At 47.7% G+C, this 22,646-nt stretch overlaps 1 protein-coding gene across 1 annotated transcript in view; it reads left to right on the forward strand.

The window, feature by feature from the left end:
• The window catches only part of GABBR2 (gamma-aminobutyric acid type B receptor subunit 2), a 340,962-nt gene that overhangs the window by 123,222 nt on the left and 195,094 nt on the right, over window positions 1–22,646 (forward strand). The window contains exon 3 of the mRNA XM_059411211.1: window positions 13,295–13,465. Within this exon, the coding sequence (XP_059267194.1) occupies window positions 13,295–13,465 (171 nt within the window). The remainder of the gene's footprint in view (window positions 1–13,294; window positions 13,466–22,646) is intronic.

Genomic DNA, 22,646 nt, shown 5'->3' on the forward strand with positions numbered 1-22,646 from the left:
CGGTTTCCCATCTTTTGTGTTATTCTGGGGCGTTCAAATGGAGTCCTGATGATAAATCGGACCAGGTGGCGGCTTCGACGGGCTGTGTGCATTCTGGCCGGTGATGTGGGTGGTCATGTTTGTCGAGGAGAGCCTGGCATTACATAATCCCGGCATTGGTGGCATTCTGATTTGATTCTGAGCAGGCGGCACAGGGCAGCAGATGAGTTTCGCCCAGCCCAGCTGTGGACTCGGGCTGGGAGCCTGGGCAAGTCCCTGGTCTTCTCCGGTCCCCCTGCGGGTCAAAATGAGGAACTGGACAAGTTCAGGATGGCGGATACACGAATGACGGCGGAGCCCTTGCTTCCCCGTCCCATGCTAATTGCAGGTGTGACCTCATGCTCTTCACCAACTTAACCCACATCTCTGGCCGCCACTATCAACGTACTCGTGACGTCACATAGGCTCAGGTCTATTTACCATCTCTGGTGTGGATGGTTAACTCAGGAGTCATGATAGAAGGCAGGTGTCCAGTTAAATTAAAAAATGTCAGGCAAATAAAGAAGTCTTTCATCACAAGTATGTCCCCAGTATTGCTAACTACGGCAACCCTCTTAAGCCATTTCTACTTGTACGGTTATTTCTCTTTTTTTAATGTAATTCATTTGATTGGAGAGGTCCGTCTACCCCTTTGTGGCCCTTCTGATAGTGCTTATTCTCCAGTGCCCAGATAAGAGTCTTGCTCATGATATATTGTTTAAATGCATATTATGACCTAATTTAATGGAAAGTAACAGAGATTTGAGTAGGAGATTTTTATTTCTGAGGACTGTATATTCTTATAGGACTCCTTAATGAACCTGCAATCCAGTGTTTCCCAGACCTCCAAGACCCTTGGGTCTACCACTTGTATTGTTAACTGATTTAGTATTTTCCTTTAAATACACATATCCTTTTATTTAAATACCATGAATGGAAAATCTGTATCATTTTCTAAGAAGATGGTATAAAAGTATAAAAAAAGAAAATGTACTTATTGAGATATAAAATGTAAATATAAATATAAAAAAGAAAATGTACCTATTGAGATATAAAATAGAAATATAAATATAAAAAAAGAAAATGTACCTATTGAGATATAAAATATTAATCTAGGGCTCAACTAAAATCACTAGGTTTACCATCAGCAGACACTGACTCATGCAAACCCCCTGCTGGTTTGAGAATCCCCTCCACAACCCTGATACATAGGTGATTCTTGAGCATCTCCTTGAATATCTCCAGTGATGGAGAACTCAGTACTTTGTAAGATTTTGATTCCTTCTTGAATATCTCACTATTAAATGTTTCTCCCGGATGTTGATCCACATCAGGCTCCCTGAGAGAGTCATATATCAATTCTACTTTTCTCTCTGGGACCCCACATACTAAGTTTGCTCCCTTTGCATTCACTCAGACATTCATTTATCAATACATGGTTGAATGCTTTTTCTGTGACAGCTGCTAGGAGAACTAAGGGATAGCAGGGAAGTCTCCCTGGAAGAGGTGGCCATGAGCAGGCCTGGACAGATGAGTAGGAGCTGGCCATGAGGAAATGGGAGGATCCAACAGATAGAAATGCTACATCCTCTTTCACTGCAAGCATTGAGGTGGGCCACAGCACACCTTTCTCCCCCTGTAGATGTGATCTCAACCCATTCACTAATTAGAGGTGCTAAATTGATATGAGGAGACATGATTTTTGCAGTGTGGTAATTAAAAGGCAGTTGGCTTCACAGCTGTGATCACACGAGAGCACTTCTTACCCATAAAGACATCAGCTGAAAGCAAAGTGCAAAGGAGCTGAGGAAGCCAAGGAGGATTCTAATGTAATTTGCTAATTTCCTACATTTGTCACCTGTACAGCTGTGAGGGGGAAATCGAGCATTTTACCAGAAGTTTAAGAGAAAATTAAAGACATACATCCTAATTGTACACAATTAGACAAGAAATATAATCATTATTATTTTTTTAAATTAACAAGCCATTTAAAATTCACTTGATCAGGATTTAGAAGGCCTGATTGATTTAGAATTGTGTCTCTGCTTGGTGGCATTCATGTCACAGCGAGCAAACCCATTCATTCACTGAAGCATCTCCTCTGTGAAATGGGTGTACTCCTCTCCCCTCTGCCTTCCTTGGGATTGAGGTATTACTGAGAGGAAAAAGCTTTGAGTTAAGAGGCCTTTCATAAGGGTGAGAAACACCATTGAAGCCTCATAATGTCTAAGTCTAGAAGTTGTGATCTGACATTAGCCATCATTCTCCTTGGATCCTGAGATGGGAGTGGGGTGGGGTGAGTCACCCTGGATTACAGAGAGGAGACGGATCCCAACAGGCAGAGGAGGGTTCCGTGGTGAACAGCGGGGCTGGCATTCAGCCCCAGCCCATCCGCACTGAGGCCCTGAGTCCCTACCTTATGGGCCATACAGCTTTCTCAGCACTGTTTTGCTTTCGATGTCTCTCTGTTTTATTCTATCTCTGACTTAAATAAAAAGGAGAGAAAGGATTTGAGGAAGTAATATTTGTTTTCTAACTCCTTTATATAAAATAATGAGAGAAAAGCTGAGGCAGGGAAGGAGGAAGTAAGAATCACAAAATGTTGGAGGTACCTGGGTGGCTCAGTGGGTTAAAGCCTCTGCCTTCAGCTCAGGTCATGATCCCACGGTCCTGGGATCGAGCCCCACATCGGGCTCTCTGCTCAGCGGGGAGCATGCTTCCTCCTCTCTCTCTCTGCCTGCCTCTCTGCCTACTTGTGATCTCTGTCTGTCAAATAAATAAATAAAATCTTAAAAAAAAAAAAAGAATCACAAAAGGTTGTATCTAAAAGAGCAAAAAAAGTAAATTACTTTACAATTTAATATTTACAAGTAAATAAAAACTATTTCTTAAACTGGGTGATGGGCAGTTGGATATTGGTTTCGTTATTACTCCTTAAACGGAACATAGTTATTTTATATACTTATACAGTTAGACATAGCTTTTATATGATGATAAAAGTTTTAAAAGAAAAATAGGAAGAATTTTCTCTTAAATGATAAAATAAAGTTTTATATATACATATGTATATGTGTATATGTGTGTATATATATCCACACACACCCATATGAGTTCTGTTTCATATAATTGAATTGGACAATCCTAGGGAATCAAAAGCATAATAAGCCAGTGATTCAGTATTATTGTTTTTTCTTTTAAGCAGATTTTTTTTCTTCTTAGTCTTTCTTTCTTTTAAATTGCCCTGGTTGCTTTCTTGTCTTCTATGGGGTACCTCCCCAAGAAACAGCTTTGAATGTTGGAGAGAGAGCTACATGCCAAAAATGAAAGTCCCAAGGTCAAGCCCTAGCCTTGCTACTTGCTAACGGGTGACTTTGAGCAAGTCACTTAACCTCTCTGAGTTTCAGTTTTCTTTTTCTTTTTCTTTTTTTTAAAGATCTTATTTATTTATTTGACAGAGAGAAATCACAAGTAGATGGAGAGGCAGGCAGAGAGAGAGAGAGGGAAGCAGGCTCCCTGCCGAGCAGAGAGCCCGATGCGGGACCCGATCCCAGGATCCTGAGATCATGACCTGAGCTGAAGGCAGCGGCTTGAGCCACTGAGCCACCCAGGTGCCCCAGAGTTTCAGTTTTCTTATTTGGAGAATGAGAGTCATGAAGTCTACTCCACCAACATGGTGGGTTTTGGTGAAGAGTTAGACTAAAGAAGTAAACTTGTTTTAGACATTGTTCATTACAGTTGAAAAATGTAGCAGTCTGCAGAATGAGCAAAGGCTCATGGAGTCTCCCTGCTCTGCCTGTTGCTGGCTGTGTGACCAAGGACAATTGACTTAACCTCTCTGAGCCTCAGTCTCCTCATCTGAAAAGTGCAGATTAGAGAAGTGACTACCTCTTGGGTCGTAGGGTCGTTTTACGCATTAAATGGGAACGTGAATGCTGAGCCCTTCATGCTGTGTTTGGCCCATGGCAGGTGCTCATCACACAATAACTTAAAGGAGCCAGACTACCAGCTCAAATCCCAACTTCACCCCTTACCAGCCTCAGGGTCTCAGGCAGGTCACCACACCTCCCAATGCCTCAGTTACTCCATGAGGAACAAAGACAATGATGCTTCCTCTGCCTCCCTCACAGACTGTTTCGAGCTCCCCAGAAGAACACGGCATCAAGGTGGGTAGTGAAAGCCGGGCTGCTCTGCCCCTCTGAGTGATTCCAGATGGAAGCTCATCAACAGGAAGGAGAAATGATGGTTCTCCAAGTGGCTCCAGCCGGGGCTCTCGGACTGAAAAGCCTTCCAACCTTAGAGCAAGTCTCTGCATGACGCCCCAGCGGGCCTTTTTGGGAATAAGCCTTCAAAAACACCCCAAGGCCAGGCATTCCTTTCCCCTCGTTAACTCAGGAAATGCTTTGCAGCAGCCCCACAGCATACTCTCAGCGGGCCTCTATGGAGAGGCACTCTGTGTCCAAACAGTTTCTCGCCAGGGCTCGGGTGCAGCAGCGACCTGGCGAGGACCTGAAGCAGGCCCGAGTTCCCAATGCCCCCAGCCCAGCGCCTTTGTATACGTCCTGGCACTGGCCACAAACAGGGTTTTGTCAGAAGCTTCCTGAGAAAGTTGCATTCCATTCATCTTGGCTGAAAGGGACCCGAGATGACAAATACTTCCCTCATTTAATTACAGAAACAGTCAGCAAACCCATGGAAAAAGATTAAAGGGAGCAGAGAAAAGAGCAAGACTCCATCATACCCCCCCCCCCCCCCACCGGCCTTGCTTCTGGCCTGAGTCTCTCACCTAGGATTTAGCAATGAGAGCCGCTCTCGGTCCTACTTCCCACCTGAAAATTGCCATCACTCCCCAGGAAAGTTAAACTCAGAGGCTCCAAATCAGGGAAAGAATGAATTGCATTTAGGCAAGAATTCATCAGTGGCTTGGAATTTAATAAAGATCCCGAAGTTGGGAGGTGTGTTTACATTTTTCATCTGGGCTTACATCTGCAAAGAGAAATGAGACACAAAGGCAATTATCTGAATAAATCAGAGCCAACGAAACACATACCCACACAAAACTAACAGACTTCTTCATCATTTTCCTCAACTGTTGGAGAGAAGAGCCGAATTGTGTGGTTGCGAGGAACCTTCGATATCCTTCGTCCATCATCGTATTCAGAGGTGAGGAAGACAGACCCTAGAAGAAATGATGTCCTTGTTCTCACAGTCATAGAGACAGGCTTAATGAAGCCCGTTTTCCCCTGCTCCCTAAAGTGGCCTCATAGTGGCCTCAGCTTAATGTTAAAGTGATTTGCATTTCCATAAGCAGACCCTAAACCTTACAAAATATTTCATGCCAGGCTGAAAATCCCCTCCCAGAGAGAGATGCTGACAACTCTCTCCCCACTTCAATCTGCTGGTTAAGGTGAGTCACCCAGAATCCCCCAGGACTAGCCATGCCCACCATGGAAATGTGCTATGTGCGAGAGATTCTGGAAGCCTTGGAATCAGCTGCCTCATGGCTGTGCTACAGGGTCTCAGAAGAAGGAGCAAGTCCCCAGATCGTTCCCCCATCTCAGCTGGGACTGGCTCTTCAAAGCTGAATGAAGAAAGAGAACAGGATAGGGAAGTTAAAAGGCCAGTTTTGTCACTCCTGTACTGACCTTGCACAACTACATTGCCTTTCTTTTCCATGGTTTCTTCAGCTGTAAAATAGTGATTCTTACCTCAAAGTACCGAGGGGCTCTATGACCAACTCACATTCTAGATGTTTGGCAACTTCAGTGATTTCAAATAGGTGGAGCTAGATTGATAAAATCCTACAAAACTTTTCCTCCTGGCACTCTGAACACTGCCTACTAATAAGACAGTAATCATTGTGAAAAATAATAGACTTCTCCCTCTCTTTCCCACAACCTGAGTTAGGGACCCAGGGCTTTACCAATCAGAACATTGGATAGCTACACCTCTACTCACAGTTGCTGACCTTTGAAGCAGCCAAGATGCTTTCTTCTCTTCATTTTCATCTCTCTTTGCAAATTCAAAGAGACCTATACATTCCTAGGAAAAGCTGAATAGGAAGAAGACAAGAGGACACTAGGAGTGCATTGCATCCCGGGAGGCAGAAACCTCACAAGTAAAGTTTCATGGGCAAGAAAGAAAAACCCTGGCAGGAATGTATGATGGAAATGTAATGTACTGTGTTGATTCAGAGCATCAGAAAATTAGTCACTGAGGACAAAGATGTCACTCATTAGCATAGAACAGTAAAGAGTGAGAGCCTTCTGGACACTAAAGACTGTGCTCAAATATTTTTCTGGGAAAAATATTCAATTATAATGTAAAAAGACAGAAAATGGGTCACAGGCAATCCATGCATTGTGTTATTTGATAAGCCAACTCTGAAAAGACCTGCCTTGCTTTTGACAATGAGTACACTGGAAACAGCTGACATTCAGCCTTTGAAAAAGTATTGCAAAAATAATCAAAGGTGCATCATACCTACAAGAAGCAGAGGAAGAGTCCACCTCTGAAAATGATCTATTGCAGAACAAAGAAGAAAACTTCAGAAAAACATTTAGCATCCTCAGTCATATGCAGAAAAAAACAGGGTCTCCCTGGACTCGTCTGAGATAAGACAACAGGGTAAGAAAGGAGTGTGATCCTAAACAACTTTTAGGAAATGGAAAATCTTAATAACATCATAAAATTATGTTAGGGAGAGTAAAACTTAAAAGTGAGGCTGTTGAAAAGCAGATCAACAAACTCATAGATCAAAGAACCTCAAAGGCTAAGGGCTGCAAAGTCAAATAACAATGAAGTGCCACCATGTCCCAGAAAGATCGGCAAAAAGTAGGAAAGGAGATAATACCAATTATTGGCCAGGATATGAGGAAGAAAGAACTTGTGCCCTGCTGTTGGGACCATGAGTAACCCAGCCACTTTACCAGAAATGAGCGAAACTAAATATGCACAGATCCCATAATAAAAGATATGGAATAGAATGAGATGCTCTTATGAGCTGTAGAGGACAAGGAACCAGAGATGAAATCATGGAAAGAAATATGATCAATACGGAATTGAAGAATGAGCAGACAGGGGGTGCCTGGGTGGCTCAGTGGGGTTAAAGCCTCTGTCTTCAGCTCAGGTCATGATCCCAGGGTCCTGGGATCGAGCCCCACATCAGGCTGTCTGCTCAGCCGGAAGCCTGCTTCCTCCTCTCCCTCTCTCTCTCTGCCTGCCTCTCTGCCTACTTGTGATCTCTGTCTGCCAAATAAATAAATAAAATCTTTAAAAATAAAAAAGAAAAGAATGAAAGACAGCATCTAAATAATGAGGCTCTCTGGAGCAAAGACAAGAATATATATGAATATAATAAAATCAATATGGTATTACATATAATACTACACTTGTATATGCATAGAAATTTTTTTCTGAGTCGAAAAGCTTGAAGGTATAGATTAAAGGATTCCCAGTGTCTCAGATAAAATCAAGAGTGTCATACCAAGATCTAGCTTAGGAAATGTTTTGAAATCTAAGAATAAAGAAAAAACCTTTTTTGGGGATTCAGGCAGAGGACATCAGATACCTACAAAGGAATAAGTGTCAAACTGGCCCCAGAGTTCTCCTCTGCATCCCTTTGTAGTTTCAAAGGGGGGAAAAGCAGCCCAAGAATTTTATACCCAGCTAAATTCTAACCATGTGTCAAGGCAACAGAAGGTCATCCTCAGCAAGATTTCAACCACTTGCCCTTCTTCAGAATATTAAAAAAAAAACCAGCAGTTTGAAATAAGAAGCAAGATTAATATACCCAGAATAGAGAGGAGTAGACATATAGTGTGAGTATAAAAAGAACAAGAGGAAACAAACAGGAAGCATACAAAGAGAGCAAGACTATCAGAGCACCTGGGTGGATCAGTGGGTTAAGCCTCTGACTCTTGATTTCTACTCAGGTGAGGATCTCAGGATTGTGAGAGAGAGCCCCAAGTCGAGCTCCATGCTGGGCCTAGAGCCTGCTTAAGATTCTCTCTCTCCTTCTCCCTCTGCCCCTCCCCACTGCCTCCCCTCTCTCCCTCTCAAAAAAAAAAAAAAAGATTGCCAACCAGGTAAGTGCAAGATCAAGAAGTACTTACTACAGCAATAAGCTTACATGCTTTAAAATCCGTGTGCTCTTTTCAAGAAATATACTTTAAAACAATCTTAATAGAATGCAAATAAAAGGAGGATCAGCTCTATGACAGGTAAATACAAGTAGAAAGAAAGTAAAGGTTTCAATATTAATATCAAGCATGTTATAATAGAAACCAAAAAGTAATAAAATGACCAAAAAAGTAATAAAATGACAGGGTTTTTTTTTACTTTGATAAATATTTTAATTCTTAGTTCATGGAATGATTATTAAGTGCCTGCTTTTGGGACCAGGCAAGGGTATACGTTGCTAAGAAATAAAGATGTAATTGTAATGAACATTTATGCTCAAAGTAACACAAAATCAAAGCAGATAAAATAAAAATTGTAGAAATAGATGGAGAAATTGTCAGAGACGGTAGAGAAAAATTGAACAAGTCTTCCAGTCTTTGACAGATCAACTTAACAGAAAAATGGAACATGTGATACTCAGTGACTTTTTAAAAAAAAAAAACATTTTATTTATTTCTTTGACACAAAGAGATCACAAGCAGGTGGAGAGACACAGAGAGGGGGAAGCAGGCTCCCCGCTGAGCAGAGAGCCCCATGCGGGGCTCAATCCCAGGACCCTGAGACCATGACCTGAGCCGAAGACAGAGGCTTTAACCCACTGAGCCACCCAGGCACCCCCCCAGTCATTTTGGTTGATTATACCTGTTATACATAAGAAATCTGATGAAGACTTTCATAGCTTACAACTTGAGACTGCATTCTCTTTTCCGGCCACCATGGAACTTTCACAAAATTCGATTGTAGAATAGGCCACAAAGAAAATCTCGATAAATTCCAAAAGCAGACACCCTCCATGCCAAATTCTCAAAACAGGGCAATAAAACCAGAAATGGTAACAAACTCTAAAATTTTAAAAGTACTCTCTGAAATAAATCCTTGGTTAGGGATTAACTATGAGCCTCAATAACTCAGAGCCTCAATCAGAGCGTGTTTGGAAATGAACTTGGTTGTGTGAAAGAAGGAAGGAGAGCCCAGAAAGCTTGGGCATTGCGGTTCTGGCCGTGAAGCAGACGGCCTGGTGTTTCCAGATGCTGAAGGACTGGGCAGGGAGGAAGGGCTAGCCAGCACCTAGGAAGCAGGTGGGCAGCCTTCAAGGGGAGAAAGAACACAGGAGTTGGAGTCCTGTAGACCCACCTTTGGAGTCCCGCTTCTACCTCTTACTGGCTATGGCAAATATCTCGATGTCTCCCATTTCTATGTTTTAGCCTGCTTATTTGGAACTAGGGATGTTGAGCTGTATTTGCGGTTCTCAGCCCTCCCTGTGTATCGTCATCACCTGCCAATTTTTTTTAATAATCCTGAAGCCTGACTTCCAGACTCAGAGATTACGATTCGGTTGGTTTGGTGTGGGACCGAGGCATTGTATTTTTTTTTTTTTTTAATCTCTCCAAGTGATTCTGCCGTGCAGCCAGGAGAGACAAGCCCAAAGCTAGATGACTTTTCAGGTTCCTCCAGTTCGGAAAGTCAGCAGTGCTCCTAGGCCACTGCAGCCTTTGCCCACAGAAGAAAGTTTGAGGAGGCTAAAGCCAGAGGCAAGGTAACACCAAGCCATCTAATCAAAATGAGCATTATCTCAAATGGGGCAGAAAATACTGGTGCCAGTTAATATTTTGCACCCAACATGATTTAGACCGGGGGCATGGATTGTACTCCAAGCCCATTGTAAACACAATGGGCCATTTATTCACTGAACAGTAACCACTGTAATTACCTACAGGGCAAACATATGAGGTTTTTCAAGCAACAACTAATTGTGGACCTGGAACTGATAGGACAATAGCGATCAAGTAGTAACCAGAGTGTGATTCATAAATCACATCAGAAAACCCATATTTCCCAAATTGTGTCAGAGAAGCATCTTGGGGGACGGGATGGCACATATACCATCCCAGGTCCTGGAAGACTTACTCCCTGATTTTTCGAACAGCTTCCTCTTTCTCTTCTCCTGTCCATAGGAGGCTTGACATGTTGCTTTAATTTTGAGAGACGAGTCACAGACACTATGTCCAAGGGGACTGTAGAGAGCATCTACTTTTTGTCCTCATTCTGGGACCGCAGTATCACCTGTAGGCAGGGGTGCTGACCTTGTTTGGGTCACAGGACCCTCCTGATGAAGCTGATGGAAACTGTGGATCCTCTTTTCAAAAAAATGGGTACACCTATAGGCACATACCTGCCCACACGACTTTTTCATTTAATTTTTGAGGAGCTCACAGATACATTGGAGCTCCTCTGTATTCTCACTAGGTCGTAGTCCAGCCTCCTTTTGCAAACCTCCAGATGCAGGGATCTCACTACTGGCATTGCTGGACAACTCTGAATGCAAGAACTCCTTGGTGTGTCCAGCCAAGAATTTCCTCTCTGTGTGTTCTTTTTCCCATTGCTCCTTCTACTCAGAATTTTTCTAAACAGTCATTCTACCCTTGGCCTTTAGCAGTCTTGGGATGATGTCCCTTTCTATGAGGATCTTGGGAACTGGTTCCTACAGGTACTCTTTAGTTCCAAGTGACAGCTGGTGGGATATTTTGTGTTCCTCTCAACAGATAGGATGTGGTGAGGTTGCTGGTTGTACCCAAGAGATGCGGGGATCCTAGGTCTTGGTTGTCTACCCTCTGAGCCAGGCCAGGAAGAGGGACAGGGTCCCTTCTGCCTCACTCTGTGAAAGTGTTAGGGAGGAGAAGGAGCACTTCCTTGGGTGACAGGAAAGGCAGTAAAAAATATCTTCACTGGGGCTGGAGGACACCCGTATATTATTTCCCTGGATGCTGGAATTGGACTCTGGGATGTATTGGGTCTAGAGCTGCTGCTGGGACAGCAAGGGCTCAGGGAGGAAGCCTGTGAAGGCAGAGTGAGCTTGCTTCAGCCCTCTCTGGGGCAAGGGTTTACATGAAATAAAAGAAGGAAGGAGGGGCGCCTGGGTGGCTCAGTGGGTTGCGCCTCTGCCTTTGGCTCGGGTCGTGATCTCGGGGTCCTGGGCTCGAGCCTCACATCGGGCCCTCTGTTCGGCGGGGAGCCTGCTTCCCCCTCGCTCTCTGCCTGCCTTTCTGCCTACTTGTGATCTCTCTCTCTCTCTCTCTGTCAAATAAATAAATAAAATAAAATAAACTTTAAAAAAACCTACAAAACTTAAAAAAAAGAAAGGGAAAAAGAAGGAGGAGAAGGAGGGTGGCAGGTTGGGAGGAAGAAAAAGGAACAGGGGCACCTGGGTGGCTCAGAGGGTTAAGCCTCTACCTTCAGCTCAGGTCATGATCCCAGGGTCCTGGGATCGAGCCCCACATCGGGCTCTCTGCTCAGCAGGGAGCCTGCTTCCTCCCCTCTCTCTGCCTGCTTCTCTGCCTACTTGTGATCTCTGTCTGTCAAATAAATAAATAAATCTTTAAAAAAAAAAAAAAGAGGAACAGAGGGAAGGAAGGTGGGGGGGGTGACTGAATGAAAGAAACTGTGGAGGAATTATTTAATAGTCTCAATGAGGGAAAAGCCTTTCTAAATATGACACAAAACCCAAGGACATAAAAGGGAAAAAAATTGATAAATTCAACCGCATAAAATCTCTATGGCAGAAGACATTATAAGAAACACAAAAAGAAAAAAAATGCAGACTTGGGGGGGACATTAGCAACTTGTATTGCAAAGGGCTAGTTTCGTTCATATAGAAGATCACTTCTACCAACTGATAAGAAAAAGACTGAGAGTCAAATTGGAAATCAGGGGAAGTATGTGTACAGTTTCCAGAACAAACTGCAAATTGCTCCTGAGCTTAAGAAGAGGCATTCCCTGCTTATAATGTAAATGCAAATTAGAAGAGCAATAAGATACCGTGTTTCTGCCGGCACACGGCAAAGATCAAAAAGGGTGATAAGCACCTTCGGTGGGTGAGGCCGGGGGACCGGGAGAGCAGAGATCAGAGGAAATGCTACAGAGAAGGTGACATTTCAGCTGGGCCTTGGAAGACAGATAATTAAAATCCGATTTAGCAACTTACTGGCACTTGAAAGAGAGAGAAAGAATAATGAAGGGGAAGATAGACAGATTTGACTACTGAGTGTCAATTAAAACACACACACACACACACACACACACACAGTAAAAGCAAACAAACTGGGATATTTGCAGTAACTCCAATAGTCTGAGTTTGGATGCTGTACTTAAAAAAAAAAGTCTTCATTAGACTTCGTCAGAAAAGCGTTAGAATACCACTCAAAAAATAAACAAAGGATATGAAAAAACAACTCCTAAAATAGAACATACTACTAGTTAACGATCCCATGGAAGTAAGCTCAACATTATGCATAACCCATGAATGCAATATGACTCATTTTTTTTAGTGGTAAACCATTATAAAATTATAGAGAGACATGTTTTATTTCTCTCTGTTGGTAAGACTGTGGTGACATTGGCCCTCTAATTATACCTGGCTAGTGGGTGTGTAAATTGACATAATTTAGGGAGGGGGGACAAATATTAAGTCTTCAAAACCTCATCCCCTTTATGTGGGAGATTTTATATCACGGACTCTATCCTACAGAAATAGCCTAAAATGTAGAAAAAAGATGGTTGGCACAAAGACGCTTTTAGAATAACATGACAATAATGACAAATTGCAAACAGTCTAAATGCCCCCAAATTAGAGATGATTCAGTAAATTATGGCATGTTCCTATGCTGGAGTATTACACAGCTATTAAAATGTTTGCACGGAGTTTCTTTTTAACAAGATGGTTTCAAGGCTTGTGGGATAGTATTAAGGAAGGGGTTCAATTGTGTACGTAGAATGATTTTGAAAATCTCCTTCTTAAAAAAAATCACTGTGCATGGAAAAAGGACCAGAAGGAAATAAACTGCATCAATGGTGGTTCATTGGTGAGGAGTAAATTATTGGTCCACATTTTTCCTTCTTTCTCCTTATTTGGCATTTTTGAAAACCTTCTCTTCAATTATAATGTATCGCTTTCCCAACAAAAAGGCTTTAACAAAATGCCTTGCCCCATGTGTCCCCCCCGCCCCAATCTGGCTCAGGGTCTATGTTCTGTTGGGGGAGGTCCTCGGCGCACAGCCAAGAAATACACCAGTAAAGGTGATGTCTCTTTTGTGTTTTCCAGCTTTCCTTTGCCGCAACCACGCCTGTCCTAGCTGATAAGAAAAAGTACCCATACTTCTTTCGGACTGTCCCATCGGATAACGCAGTGAACCCAGCCATCCTGAAGTTGCTCAAGCATTACCAGTGGAAGCGAGTGGGCACGCTGACCCAAGACGTGCAGAGATTCTCTGAGGTATGTATGCAGAGAGGATGTGCCCACACCAGCCTGGCAGCTGCGGTCTCCTTCCAGGGGGCAGCGTGGCTTCAGCAGGGACGGGTAACATCATAGGACCCTTAAGCCTGCTTTTAGGAGTAGGCTCAGAGCTGACACGCCGGGGCCAAGAGAGAGCTAGTGGCTGAGGAGTCTGGACACGGGGCAGGTGAACCTGTCCAACCCACGTAGCTCAGGAGTGAAACCTTTTGTCATGCCTCCCGGCTAAATCCTGCGGCTCATTCCCTGACTGCACCTGTAGGTTTGCTTCCTTGTTACTAACGCCCAGTGACACCCCCCCACCACCAAAATCATGATGAGCCACCAGGAACGTCTCTGCTGTGAGGGGAGTTTGGGGAGGGGCTGGCTTAGAATGAAGGCTCTGGTGTCACCGTGGATTGGGTGGGTTTGTTGGGGGTTTTCTTTGGTGGTTCATTTTAATGGTTTACTCGCATACATCATACACAGTGTTTCAGGGCTTATTTTGTTTTTGCCAAGAAAGAAAAAAAGTTGGCTATGGATAGTAAAAAAATAATTACGTTGCTTTGCTCGATCCCTCTAAATCCCGCTTTCTCTCCCAAGCGAACCCTTGGTTTCCATTTACTGTTCATCTGCCCAGAACTTTCTCTGTTCTGGGAGAAAGCTCAATGACTTCATACTATATGTGTTGTTTTTCTCACTTCACTACAGATCATAGAGATCTTGATAGACCACATTCCTATTAATGGGTCATGGTGTTCTGTCAGACAGATAAGTGGTAATTTATTGGATGTGTCCAGCTTTTTGATAATCACAGCCAGTAGCTTCCTGTCTCGATGTGGTCTTCTCAGTAGATTTCTAGAGGCAGAATTATTGCGGTCCTTTAAAATATTGCAACAAACTGACCTCCAGGAAGGCTGTTCTGAGTCCTCGTCCCGCCAACAGTGTTTGAAAATCCCCATTTCCACACTTCTTTTCTAACTGTGATATTAGCAATGTTTACAAAGTTTTCCCTAGTTGGATGAGTGCAAAATGATCTCTTGCCTTCTATCCCGTCCTTCCTGGAGCTCCTGCATTCCTTTTTTTCCCCCATGTGTGCTCTGGCTTTTCAGAGCATCCCAGCAAGGCAAGCCATTCCACATGTGCTCAGCAGCCCGGGGAAACACTGGGAGCTGTGTGGGGAGAATGTGGGAGTTGGGTGTTCAGGTGGTCCTCGGTGGGAGGAGTCTTGGAAAACCCCACCCCTTGTGGCAGTGGGAGGGGTTGGGGTAGGGGGTGGGGAGTGGGGCGGGGACGTGGAGGGGGAGATTTGTGTGTCCAGGAGGGTGGGTGCACAGCAGGGCTGGGAGTCACCACACCTCTCCCCACTTCAGCTCCACACTTACTCTATGAGGCTCTGCCTCACCAGTCCCACGGGAAGCAGAGCCCACTCCATGCATTGGCTGTGTGACCTTGGAGAAGTCACCTCACTTCTCTGAACTGTGGTTTCCTGCCCTATAAAATGGGGACAGTAGCCCTTCCCTTGCCTTCCCTGCAGTTCTTGCCAAAATCAGTCCTGGATTTGAAAGAGCTGTGTAAGCCGGAAGGTTCATGCACAGGGAGGGATGTTTTGGAGGCGCTTGAAAAGCAGGAGTGTTTGGCCCCGCGGTCTGTGCTCATACAAACAAGGCAGGCTTTTCCCAGGCAAGGCTGGTCCTCATCTTCCCACCTCTTTGTTTCTCAGTCCCCAGGGACAGGCATAAGGGAAACGGGACCTGCAGTGGCAGGGACTCCTTGCCAAACGCTGCAGAAGGCTAGAAGGCTGCCTTCTTTACAGCGGTGACCAGTGCTCGAAAATGAGTGTCAAGCAGGTTGATGGTGAGGGTGGGGACGCCCAGTCCTGGGGCCCCATATTGACAGTGGACCCCGCAGCGATGGGGAGAGATCTTCTTGTTTCCAACAGTGTTTGGCTGTCAGCAGGAGGGACCATTAGGGACGCCTCCTCCAACCTTTTCATTGTATAGAAGTGAAACACCGAGGTCCAGAGAGGGGAAGGGACAAAGGTCTGGGTTTCAAAGCCCTCTGAAGTCATGAAAGGTTATTCACAGAAACGTCCAGACTGAATCCCAGGATCCCGACTCCCACTGCAGGGAAACCTGTCCATTTATAACTTTCTTTTGTCACATGGGAACTGCTTGTAACCATGGAGATTCGAAAGACACCAAAGAAGTTAAATTGTTCGTCCCAACATTGTTGATGTTTTATACATTCCCAAACGCGCTCACAGCCAGCAGCCCGGTAGGGAGGGTTTATGCTCCCATTTTATAGATAAGGAAACTGAAGTCTGCAGAGGGTGGTAGGTCTTTTCCTCCAGGACACATGCTGATAAAGGGTCAGCTGCCTGCTGGACCCCCCCCCCCCCCACTGCGACCTCCATTATGCTGTCCTCGCTGGGGTCGAGTGGCAACAGTCTGGGAGCACATCTTCATCCCTGCATAGCTGTGTTAGGGCCCTCTACTGCAGTTTCAGGGCATCTCAGTGGGAAACCTCTTCTCTGAGGACAGGATGTTGCTTGGTGGTGTTGCTGGCAAGGACCCCTCTCGATTTAAATCTCTCAGCCCAGCTGACTCCTCTGTGTGCCCAAGGGCTTTGGCACCCCTTTCCCGATGTCTGGGCTGCATCGCTGGCGGGCAGGCTCTGGACACTCTCCAGGGGCTAACAGCTTTTCATGAGTGCGAGGGAAACTGCATTCCTTTTATGAAATTGGCCGATCAGCAGCATCAAGCTTTTCTGTTCTGAACTGGTGCACTGGAAAGATGATCAAATGAAGGCAGTCCTGAGGTTGGAGAGGTCGGGGTGGGGGAGAAGCTTAATCCCAGAAGCTTATTACACTGGGACTGGAAGGGGTGCAGGGCTAAGAGTCATCCTACCTCGGGGCTGGCCGCTCCTGTGTCTGGAGAGGCATCCTACCTAGTGTATGGTACCCAGAGGCTGCCTGGGACTTGGATCGATCAGAAGGGGCCGTCTCCAGATCTCACTTTGCCAAGCAAGGGCTGTGTGGGCCCAGACAGTTTCCTTCACCTTGTTGACTTGGGTATATGGGATCTAAGGCTGCTGCTGAGACAAGGCTCCATAGTGAACACCGGTGGCTGAAAAGATAGAGTTGCATTGGCCCTGCCTTCTCTGCAGCCAAGACATAAATGCATTGAGAAAGAGGGAAGGATTTTGTATCAGGCAGGCTAATCTCTAGGCCCAGCTCTCCCAGGCGAGGGCTGCGTGACCACAAGCAGTACACTTCATCTCAGTGAGATCTTTGTGTAAACAGGGGTATTTATCCCGACCTCACAGGGACTCGGCGATGAGAGAGTTAGAACGAGGGAATGAAACACCTCTGCAGAGTAAGTGCTCATTCAGTGGACATCCTGTCCTCCACTGATTCCTGCAAAAAACTCTAGGAATGCGTATCCCTTCACTCAAAGGATAATAATGTGGCCTGCGCTGTGCCAGGGTGTGTGATGGGCATGGGCCCTGGGCTGTGGAGGGCCAGGGAGAAGTGGACATCGTGGCCTTGGGGTCGGTGGTGTTAGGACTCCTTTGCTGGGTTGTGGCTGCTCATTGGGATCACCGGGAATTTTTTTTTTTTTTTTTAATACATCGGGTTCCCTCTCTGCCCCCACTTTGAACAGCTTTCCTGGGATATAATTTGTACACCATACAGTTCATCCATTGTTAGTCCACAGTTCAGTTATTCTCAGTAAATTTCGTATTTTCAGATACGGTTATGTGGCCGTCGCCGCAACCCAGTGTTCGAACCCGCCCATCCCTCCACAAATTCCCTTGTGCACGTCTCTAGTTAGACCCACCCCCAGCCCCGGGTTCGTTTGCTTGCTCCCTCCTTTTGCCCGTTTTGGAAATTTCATAAAAATAGAATTATATAACATGGACTTTTCTGTGTCTCGCTTCTTTTATTTCCCATAATGTTTTTGACGTTAACCTGTCTCAGTAGTTTGTTTCTTCATTCAGCGGGGTAGTGTTGCCCGGTGGGGACAGGGCACATTTAAAATCACCAGGGAGCTCTTTAAAAGCCGGATCCTCAGGGTCAGCCCCCAGAACAATCTCGTTATATCGGATGACCTCGGGCATTAGACCCTGTGCGAGCTCCCCAGGTGGTTTCAATAAGCCCTCAATGTCAATGTAGTTCTCAGTCGGCCCGGTCAGGAGTTCAGGGTGGGAAATGGCGCCCTCTCGTGGCGGGGGCCAGGGCTGTCAGAGTAGCCCTGGTCTACAGGCCACATGACCGCCCTTGCTGGGTGCTGTGACCGGGACACTGGTGCGGCAGGGTGGAGAAGGTGGAGAGTGCCCTGGGCCTGGCGCCGGGGCTCTGCCAGGTGGAAGACAGTGGTGGGGGCGGGTGATGAAGATGGAGGGTGCTGCTGAGTGGGTGCTCCACAGGGCCCCGGATGGAGAGGGATGAGCCGACAGATGGCCTGTGGGCTTGGAGGAAGTGGAGCTCTGGAAGTCTCTGGGGAAGCTTGAGGGAGCTGGAAGGGTGGGAGGCGTGGTCAGAACTGGAGGGAGGACGTCGAGATTGAGGGGTCGGGCCCTGGGTCTGGGGGAACGGCTGAAGTGGAGGGGAGGTAGAGGTCACTGGAACTGGGGACGAGGAGGTGAGAGACCAGAGGGTTGCGGGACATCCCCGTGGGCGTGGCAGGCACAGGATGGAGGCAGGGCTTGGGGTGGAGATGAAGGCAGTGAGCATGGCTGCCGGGCAACCAGCAGACAGCAGCTGCGGGGGGGGGGGGGGGTGTGATCGGGCCTCTCCCCGCCAAGTTCCTGCTCCTGTGGTCTACAAAACCGTCTTCACCAAGTTATTCTTTAGTTTCCCAGTTCCATGACAAGGCCAGCCAGCGAAGCACCGTGGACGAATTAGTCTCTCCAGACTTCCGTTTCCCCTTCTATGAGATAAGGGAGCAGGTCCAGGCGACTTCAATGATCTCTCTGAGCTCAAAGAATTTTTGAGGAGGGCCTAGGGAGGTCAGGTCTTTGACCCCATTCCTGCCACTCCCAAGGGTGCGCACATGAGAATGACTTCGCCTCTTTGTGCCTCAGTTTCTTCATCTTGAAAATGGGGCTAATAACAGCACCTAACTCTTCGGGTGGTGGTGAGGATGAACCGTGTCTAGAAACTTCAGAGTGCTGAGGGACGTGCCTGGCTCGTAAGCAGCACCAAGCAAAGGTGGCTGTTATTTTTCTGATCATCTCGAATCTGGTTCTGTAGGCTGCGGCTGCCCTCCGCCTCCCTCAGGAGCCCTGCTGTGTGGCTGCCCGAGGCTCCCATCCTGAACGCCCTCCAGGCAGGCTCTGAGACTCCCTGCCCCGCTGCTGGTCCTCAGTGATCTCAGCGCTTCCGGGGCTGACCTTTCCATACCAGAGACCTCCTCCGAGGGTTGGGATCCTTGAGGCCCTTGATCTGCCCAGCCCCGAAAGGGCACCATCTGCAGAGCTCCTCCTGCTGAAAGCACCAGCCCTTTCAGCCCTCCACAGCCCCGTGGGGCCCTTGGAAGCCTTCCGGGCTTGCCAAATCCCTGGCTGCCCCACCCAAGGGGTCTCTCTGGTCACCTCCTCTAAAGGTGGTTTTTCTTACGGAGCAGTCACCGGCAGGGGGGACACTCCTGCAGCGAAAGACAGGAACCTCGTGCTTGCATCTAATTCAGGAACCAGGCTTAATAGGCATCTGCTGCCCTTAGCGGGAATGAACTCCTTGGCCTGGCTGCAGAGCCCCTCCATGGTCCCCCCCCACCCCAGGCCTCCTCCTCTGTCACCTTAAGTCCCTTCCCCTTCTTCAGCAAGCCACACCTCCATACTGGCTTCTCTCTGCAGGAACATCCTCCCCCACACCTGTCCAGCCTTCCTCCCCAGGCAAGATGCTCCCTACACCTCCCTCCGCTGCAGGCTGCCCTCTGTACCTGCTCCTTGCTCAGGGCGGCTCAATCACCATTTCTTCTCCGCCCAGCTCCCAGCACTATTGGCCCCAGAGCCCTTGCGGATGAGGGCCAGGCTGAGCTCTCTCCCCTCACCCTGCACGCTGCCTGACACGAGGCCAAACGCTCAGCAGGGATTTCAGTCCTTGACTCTATAATCCAGGGGCCAGCTTCTTGGGGGCAAATGCAGTGATTTTCTTTCCTGTGGCCCTCAGTCTGCCTGCACCACGATGGTGAGATGGGATGGAAGCGATGCAGGAAGACCCCTGCCCCTAGCTTGTTACAGGGGCGGTCGGGAAGGGAGGAGCTGGCATAGTCAGCAAGTCCCACGCCCACAGAACGCAGCCAAGCCATTTCTGTCGTTTCTCAGCTGGGTCCTTTTTTGGATGTGGCATTGTTCCGTGGTGGAGATTTCTCCCAGAGATCTCACTGGAACGTTCGGGGCCAGCCCCTGGAACCAGCAGTGGCCAGGGATCCGCCTCATGGTCACTTCTGGGGGGCATCGATGCGGGGTATTGGAATGCACGCCTTGCAGTTTGAGTCATTTTTCTTGGCTGTGTCATCCTGCGATGTTCATTCTGAGTGCTCGGCACTTCGGAGTGCTTTCTCACCAGGGTCGGGTAATCGCATCCTCTAAGGTACTGTCCTGGACCAGCAAGCATCATGTCACTGTTGCTCTCACCTAGAAAAGCAGATTGGAGCGCTCCCCCACCCCCCACCCCAGCCACCCTGAATCAGACCCTCTGGGGTGGGGGCCCAGGCTGCTGGAGTTTTCGAACCCCTGTCCTGGAGGAAGGGCCGCCTGCCACTGAGGCCGCTGCGCTCCTAGGCCTGTGTTGTCTGAGAAACGGGCCAGGCATGCTGGAAGGCCTGCAACACCTCTGCTCGCTGTCCTTGGTCTCCTCCAGGCTGCAGGGTCACCTGGGCCGCCCACGCAGCTGCAGATCTTCCATCATTAGGAGGCAGGAGGGGACTCCTGACAGACCAGACTCTGATCCTGATGGTCCTAGGGCCCCATCCTGTGCCCCCACTTTTATCTGAAAACTTGCTGATGCTTTTAGATGATCGGCTGTCTGCCCCTAGGCAAGAGACAACCTCTCCTTCTCCGGGCCCTTACCTCCAGCTCCGGGAGGGCGCTGGCCTGTGGGTCAGCCAGCAGGGACAGCTCCAAATCCTCCTGCCCACACCGACACAGCTGTTGGTGGCAGCCTCTTCGGCATCTGGGGGGGTCCATTATTTCCCAGGGTGTGTGTATATAATAGGATTTTTGTACAATTTTAGTAGCTGCCTGTTTATGTTATCATCTACTTGGGGGGGGGGGATGACGACCTCATCAAAACCGCCCTTCATTGACGTTATTGTTGAGAATGGAAACCTCATTTAAAAAGTGAGACTCTTGGGGCGCCTGGGTGGCTCAGTGGGTTAAGCCGCTGCCTTCGGCTCAGGTCATGATCTCAGGGTCCTGGGATCGAGTCCCGCATCGGGCTCTCTGCTCAGCAGGGAGCCTGCTTCTCTCTCTCTCTGCCTGCCTCTCCATCTACTTGTGATTTCTCTCTGTCAAATAAATAAATAAAATCTTAAAAAAAAAAAAAAAGTGAGACTCTTTAGGGGGCCTGGGTGGCTAAGCCCAGAAGCGTCTGCCTTCAATGCAGGGCTTGATCCCAGGGCCCTGAGATCATGACCTGCATTGATTGGGCTCTTTGCTCGGTGGGGAGCCTGCTTCTCCCCCTGCCACTCTGTCAGCTTGTGTTCCCTCTCTCCCTGTGTCTCTCTCTGTCAAATAAATAAAAATTTTAAAAAATCTTAAAAAAAAAAAAAAAGAGGCTGTTCAAAGGAAAAAAACTAATCTCACAAGCCTGGGTGGTGAAATTACCTCTAAGGGGGGACAGGAGGAACTGAAACATGGGGATCACCGGGGTGGGTGAAACGGGTCCAGCTGCTTGTTCATTTAACAGACAGCAGGGGGTGAGGGGTGGAGGGTAGGACTGGCTTTGCTGGTAATCACAGGCTTTTCCTCGGGCTGGTCCAGGGCAGATATTTAATTGGAGAAGTTCAAGGTCAAGGACTGAACTTGAAGACCTTCAACTTTCTGAGGCTGAAGCTCCATGGGACAGACTCTAGGGTTCAAGGGACACTTGTTCCTTCCTGCGAGTGTCCTCAGGGACAGTGCAGCCTGCCAGTGGGTGTTCTGCCCTGCAGGGAGACCCCGTGTGCATGAGAACAATCCCCAGTCAGGGCCTGTGGTTTTGTAGGGCTCCTGCCATCCCGGTGGCGGTGGTCTATCCCCGCTAGGAAGGATGCTTCCTCCCTACCACTCCATACCAGGTTCCCAGAGCTGAGCACCCTTCTACCACACTGACCTCGACACAAGAAAGGAGTTGCCTGGATCCTGCTTCGAGAGGACAGGAGGCTTGGCTGTGGGAACAGGGTTCATCCTGGGCTGGGGAGAAGGCCAGTCTTTCAGCTCACCTGGGCTCTGAGAGCAGATAAACACACCCCCTCTCCTGGCCACGGGGATCCTTGGAGCACAGGGGTGAGTGAGGGCCCAGAAGGAGATCCTAGAGGTGTCGGGGTGGGGGGTCCAGCAATCCACAGTGACCTCAGAGCGCTCACCGGGGACACTCCCTAGAGCCGCCTACATAGCCCCTGGGCTTGGTTCCCAAAACATGACTCTAGCCCCGTGAAGCAGAACCTTTGGGGTGGGAAAATGGAATTATAACATCATCTCTGCCATTTATGGGGTTGCGGGGGGTCTGCATGCAGGTGATGACTTCCAGTTACCCTGCACATGGCGAGCGCTGTTTTATAGATTCAGGAAGGATGAAGTTACTTTGCCAAGGGCTTACAGCCACGGGGTGGTGGGCAGAGGTGTAAACCGAGGTGGGCTCGCCCTTGTGAAGAGGAGGCCACCAGCCAGGGCCAGAATCCCCACCCCATCCCGCACCCCAGAAGCAAGGAGGTGGATATGTAGACCAAACCAACTCATGTCTCAAGGAGAGCTCTTTGTGGTTCCCTGCAATTTTTGCCATGAGATTCCACATTAAATTTTTATTATTTTCTCAGATTCTGAACTGTCCTTCCCTACCTGCTCTGGCTGAAGTATCCCAGGATGCTTTGTTTCAGCTGGGCCTCTTGGAGTGTGCAAGTCCACAGAGCTATTCTGGTACCTTCTGGCTATAGCCCCCCCCCCCCCCCCCCCCCCCCCCCCCCCCCCCCCCCCCGCC

This window comes from Mustela nigripes, chromosome 9 (genome assembly GCF_022355385.1).
Source record: "Mustela nigripes isolate SB6536 chromosome 9, MUSNIG.SB6536, whole genome shotgun sequence".
NCBI classification, from domain to species: domain Eukaryota; kingdom Metazoa; phylum Chordata; class Mammalia; order Carnivora; family Mustelidae; genus Mustela; species Mustela nigripes.